The sequence below is a fragment of the Gadus macrocephalus genome, chromosome 14 (assembly GCF_031168955.1).
Source record: "Gadus macrocephalus chromosome 14, ASM3116895v1".
In the NCBI taxonomy this organism is placed as follows: Eukaryota; Metazoa; Chordata; class Actinopteri; order Gadiformes; family Gadidae; genus Gadus; species Gadus macrocephalus.
Window position 1 is genome coordinate 22,548,920 of NC_082395.1, and position 5,914 is coordinate 22,554,833.

The window sequence follows — 5,914 nt, forward strand, 5'->3', positions numbered from 1 at the left end:
CCCTGGACCCCAGCGGGTTAGCATCGGGCAAAACCCTGGACCCCAGCGGGTTAGCATCGTGTTAAGCCATTGACCAAAGTGGGTTAGCCTTGTGCTCAACCCTGGAACACAGCGGGTTAACACCGTGCTAAACCCTGGACAACAGCGGGTTAGCATTGGGCTCAACCCTGGACCCCAGCGGGTTAGCATCTTGATAAGCCCCTGACCAAAATGGGTTAGCCTGGTGCTAAACCCTGGAACACAGCGGGTTAGCATGGTGCTAAACCATCGACCACAGTGGATTAGCCTGATGCTAAATGCTGGTCCACAATAGGTTAGCATGGTGCTTATCCCTGAACTACAGCGGGATTGCATGGTGCTAAACCCTGGAACATAGTGGGTTAGCCCGATACTAAACACTGTAACGCAGTGGGTTAGATGGGGCTAAACTCTGGACCACAGTGGGTTATGTTTCTCTGTGAACCGCTGTGAACCTCTGGGACTAGCAGCGCGCCACATGGGCTAGCCAGCCAGCGGAGAACAGTTAGGATTCGTCTGCCTCTTTCTCTTTGGCCTCATCGGTTCAGCCTCAGTGGGCTGTCTTTACCCATCCTTCCATCTGTCAGTCACACACCACAACAAATCCACCTGTCGGGGCGGCGGCCGCGCTGGATGGGGGCTCTGCTACAGCTGTCGGGGGCCCAGCCGAGGGTGGGAGCGGTCGGGCCAGCGCCCTCCTCCGGTGATGGAAAGGCCATTAAGATGCTTATTATCCCAACTGTCAGCTCTTCCTGCTCACCTGTGCAGACCCCCCCACCCTCCTCCACTTCCACCTCTCCTACCACCCCCCCCCCCAGTTCCAGCAGAGCTAATGAAGATAGCCACACAATTACAATAGCCCTTTAAAACGGGAGTCTCAGAGCTCTGCCTCTCCCTTTCTCTTCTCTTTATATTTAGTGTTCGTTGGTGCCCTTGCTCGGTGGGGCTGCTCAACCTTGCAGCCGCGGAATCGTCCGAGCGTGAGAGAGACACAGATTTGTGGCGCGCGACTTGATTACCCCAACAATGAAGCTATTAACAGCACATTATGGAAAAGGATACCGGTCAGAACAGCATCTAATAGGATAGAGGGTAAATACAGCGCACTTTAATGCCATTGACTTTCAATGGCTCTTTGAAGGATGTTTTCAATTATAACACGGGCTAATTTAATTCATTGTTTCACAGCTGAAAATGCATTTTTAAAGGTTGACTGGCTCCCTATTCCAGAACTCAGGTTTAATCAGTCATGTACATTGAACACATGCACTGGAACGTCCTCTAAAGAGATTGACAAAGTTGCCGGGGGGGTCTGCGCCCGGGCTCTTAAAGGGCCACGCGGGAGGGCCCCTCCTCCCCCGCTCTGAGGGAGGCAGGTTTCAGCTGTGGAGGGAGGGAGGGAGGGGAGTTCGACGGAAAGATGAAAGACCTGCGCCTTTAAGAGGGCTGTCTCCTCTCTCCCTCATGCTCCCCCTCAACCACAGACACTCCTCCTGTGAGCTTTTGCGAGGCGGCTCCTGTCCCTCACGTCTCTTTGTGGGGGAAAGAGGCAGACTTCCCAGAACATCACTGGGAGACGACGCGGCAAGATCTCCCCGGGGGAAAGAGACGTAGCAGGCTGCACGGAGCTCCGCGGCCACGCCTGGACAGGGGGAGCAGAGAGCCACGCACCCCCCCCCCCCCCCCCCCGCCCAGCCCTGGATGACTTCCAGCCACAGGTTCAAAGCTGTGCAACCGGGAGAGCAAATCATCGGCAGAGGTCAGAGTCAGAGTTCAGCGTGTTAGTTCTGCACACCGGCGGACCGAGATCAGCTGACGGAGGAACCAGCCACTACTGAACACAAAGGTTATCCTTTAAGTTTCTTTTTTGAAAAAAGTTAGTTTGAAGTGTGACCGACAACGTGTTTTGCTGTTGTTTAAGTATACAGCGTGTGAAGGGACGGCACAGTTAAAGAACGTTATTCAGTTCTGCATTTTGTTTCTGTCTGCTGAACGTTTTGTGAATAGTCGTCTCTGGATAAGCAAATCAGATTCTCTCAGAGAAAGAACATTGTGTGTGGTTCCTTTGCCACAGCATTTTGAATTCACCAGTCGGCTGCTTTATCTCAAGTGTCCAGCTTTTACCGTGGAGCGGCTTCAAAGAGCACATTGATAGCGCTCTCGGGGAGAACGTTAAACGGGGCTTACGTGAAAGTCTTTCAAACTTTGTGGTGGATGTTGCCTGTAGGAAGGAAAAGGGTATAAAAGTGTAAAAAATTAAATACCACCATGGGCGAATGATCCTGATCCTCTCTCCGTACGGAGCGGTACGTGACTGAAGGGGGATCAAACCGGGACACTGAGTAGAGGAGATATGTTCACCAGCTGTGGAGTGGTGAGCGGCCAGAGCCACTACCTGCCCAGGGAAGTGGTCCGGCCCCACCCGGGGCTCGAGTTCAACCGGCAGATCCACCTGGAGGTGGGAGGCCCCCCGGGCTCCTGCCTCAGCTACCAGACTCCGGTGTACCAAACCCCTGCTCAGTCCTCTGTGGGCAGCAATGTTTTCCACCTGTCCAAACCGACTGCTGCACCACCACCACCACCACCGCCCCCTCCGCCTCCACCGCCTTCAGCGTCGGCACCGGGTCCACCCAGCGCCCCCAAGCCGGGCCAGGGGGGCTTCAAGAAGATCCTCCGCACCGAGGAGGACAGCCCCAGCCCCTTCCCAGGCCTGGCCTCGGGGGTGCTGGAGATGCGGGTGAAGGAGGGCAGCAAGATCCGCAACCTGATGGGGTTCGCCATGGCCCGCATGCAGGGGGAGAAGCTGGACAGGGGTGTCGGGGGCGTCGCGGGCTCCGGGGGCGCCGGCGGCCTGAGGCAGGTGGTCTTCACCGGGTCAGGGCGTGCCGTCACCAAGACCATCACCTGTGCCGAGATCATGAAGAGGAAGGTGGGATCGCTGCACCAGCTGACCAAGCTGCGCTACAAGGGGGTGAAGGAGGTGTGGGAGAGCCACGACGGGGGCGCGTCAGAGATGACCGTGCACCGGACCGTGCCCTCCATCAGCATCCTGCTCTCCAAAGACCCCCTGGACCCCCGGGAGCCCGGCTACCAGCCCCCCGAGACCCTGAGCGCTCTGTGGGAGGAGCGAGAGGGCGCGGACCCCCAGCCGCCGGCGGCCTTCAAGAGACCCGCGGGCCCGCCGGCGTTCGGAGGGTACCCCGACTGTAAGAGGGCGTGTCTGGGTGAGGGAGGCGGCGTGGTGCTCCCGTCGCTGAGTGGCTGACCCGGGGTGAGCCGCGGCGGAGGAGAGAGACGAGAGAGAAGGAGGTGAGTCGGCGCTGCCCTCCTCTCAGCCACAGTGGCCAGACAATCAGAGCACTTACTGAGACGGAACGGCGCTCTCCGGAAGAAAAGACTCGGGGAGTCGCCCCTCCGACCAGAGGTCAGTCCGCCGGGGACTTTCAGTCTCGCCTCTGTACGCGGACAGCGTTCACAATGATCCGTTCTCGGCGGGACAAGGTTTACTTACTTCCTGAGAGAAACTGAAAAGAAAACGACGATGATGCTTGTTTCACTGTTGATTCTGTAATAAAATGACTGTCCATTTTAGATCAACGTAACAAAAAGCCATGAATTCTGCGCGGCTACGGATGACCGCTCGCGTTAATCCCCCAGAAGATTAAGGACAGAATGCCGTCAGCCCTTTACCTTTGGACTGAGATCACTCTGACTGAGATCACTTTTCTACTGTGACCTTTGAAAATATAAAAAGGTACGGCCAACGAGCTGAAAGAATATGTAAAATGTTTAAAGCCATCCATGCTATGACTAATGCTAAAAAGAGCACACGCTATCTGATGGAATAGTGAATACCCCAACGTCGTGAGTAAAAAAAAAATTAAGACAGCGTTTGATCTGCATTGTGTTTTATTTTTTGGGGTCCGACACGTCAAACAACAGCATATAAAAATCGAAATGAAAAATGAATAAATAAATAAAGAGAGGAAAAATAAAAGCACAGTGTGCAGATCCATTGATAAGGGGCGATGTGGGGGAAATTTGTCTGGAGTCAGAGCTGATTTAACACCAGTGCTGTGATAAGCCCTGGCTCCCCACACCAGCCCCCGTTGACAGAAATGCCTGGGGCAGACGCAGCGCCACAGATAATCATTAAGATAACAACACAACATCACACACAGGAAGTGAAGAAAAGGATTAAAACTGGAGTTGACAGCACTGCACACTCCCGTTCGCCTGCAAAAATATGAAACCCATGGCAACATCTACACTCCCCTTCGACCGCGCTGCTCACTGGCTCATCACATCTCTTCTATATTGCCGTTATTTTTTTTATGTTGGACCAGTGTTACACATCTGTTTATGCAGGGTCTATCACACTGGGCTTGGGTTCCACTAGTGAGCAAACTGGTTACAGATGACACACTGTGAACTTGTATGCATTAATGTGTATGCAGTCTGAACTATCACACGGTGAGGTTTGAGGTTAAGGTAAAATAATGATACTACCAATCCTAGGGTAATGCCAACTGGAACCCTTCATTGTATTTTTCCATTTTGAGCAGGTTGGAGTTCTAAGGCACTCACTGTGGCAGTGCATTGTCTCCATAGTCACCGTCATGCATTTCTTTGACAAATAACCAATATTAGCAACAAAGGCATCATGGATATTAATGAAACCTGGCACAGAAGTGACATGTGATTATCCAATCTGCATGCCTACTCACCGTGAATTAAATAGTCACAGCCTACAAAAATGTATATGCTGTATGTTATTTATGGAAGCAGTGTCGACTTTCCATTCTCTCTGTGGGCCATGAAAAAAAGGAAATGAAGAATAATAATCCATGGGTTATAGCAATTTGTCCAGCGCATTAAAGATTTCAGACATTACCTCCAACGGTAACCCCTAGACATAACTCATCCTTGGAAGCCGTTCACTGGAGAATAGTTTTATCAAAGGAGACCTACGAATGCTTATCTTTTTTGCTTCTTTTTTGCTTTCCTGCTTAATTAACCATGTCCTCCCAGGCTAATAACCTTTTCCAAAGTTGAGTCTTGTCTGAAACGTTTCGCACTTGATCTTAATGAAAATCTGCAAAGCCCCAGCTCTGCCTAATAAAGTAAATGAATCAAAGGGATTCTTAACCGCCGTAACAATTCTTTAAACAACTCAATAAAAATATGCGGTTTAGCAGGGACGTCCCTGAAGAATTTAGTGTGAAACTTCTAAACGAACACAAATTAGCCCCTCATCCCCCACCGAGCCCTCTCTCTCTCTGTGTGGCTTTGGCATGATTTCTCCCCCTGTTTATCCACGTTTCATACCATCTCCAGCAACTTGAATGTCAAGGTACACAGCAGAGCGACAGCAGATAGATCAAATAAAGTAAACCCCATTTAATGCTCGGCGAGCCTGGATCATCCAAATGAATAAATATACAATTGTGTGTCGAGCAGCAAAGTGGTTTAGTCGGTCCCTCATTGTTCAAAGGCAAACACAGAGATGAACCTGTTTCACCTACACTCAGTTATAGGAATCAGAGCGAAACACAGGAGAGGGAAGAGGGGGTGTGCATCAGAAATGCTGCAACAGCAATAAGACGCCTATGGAACAAAGTGTTCGTCCTCAACAGCATGGAAGGTTATCATTCAGTTTGTTATCACTGCGTTAACAGCTTTCACCAGAGGGAGCCTGAGGCACCGACAGCGAGGGGAGCAGGTCACACAGATAGCGCAGCTATAGGTAAATCTACACATCGACCCGAGTCCCTTATCAAACCTTCTCTGTGTTTCTTTCTTTCTTTTCTTTTTATTCGGATACCAAAGTGTGTTGGAACAAATGCAGACGGTGAAATTAGGGACGGCAAAATAGGCCCTTTGACTGAGGGGTCAG

The 5,914-nt window shown here is 51.5% G+C and overlaps 1 protein-coding gene across 1 annotated transcript; it reads left to right on the top strand.

Annotated features, from left to right (window-relative positions):
* Nucleotides 1-1,446: 1,446 nt before the first annotated feature.
* On the top strand, nucleotides 1,447-5,482 carry LOC132472079 (ena/VASP-like protein). Its single transcript, XM_060071522.1, has one exon. The coding sequence runs from the start codon at nucleotides 2,372-2,374 to the stop codon at nucleotides 3,281-3,283; it is 912 nt and encodes a 303-aa protein (XP_059927505.1). The 5' UTR covers nucleotides 1,447-2,371; the 3' UTR covers nucleotides 3,284-5,482.
* The last annotated feature ends 432 nt before the right edge of the window (nucleotides 5,483-5,914 follow it).

Bases quoted from the DNA above. Each gene is read 5' to 3' on its own strand.
- LOC132472079 (XM_060071522.1), top strand. From the start codon at position 2,372: ATGTTCACCAGCTGTGGAGTGGTGAGCGGCCAGAGCCACTACCTGCCC.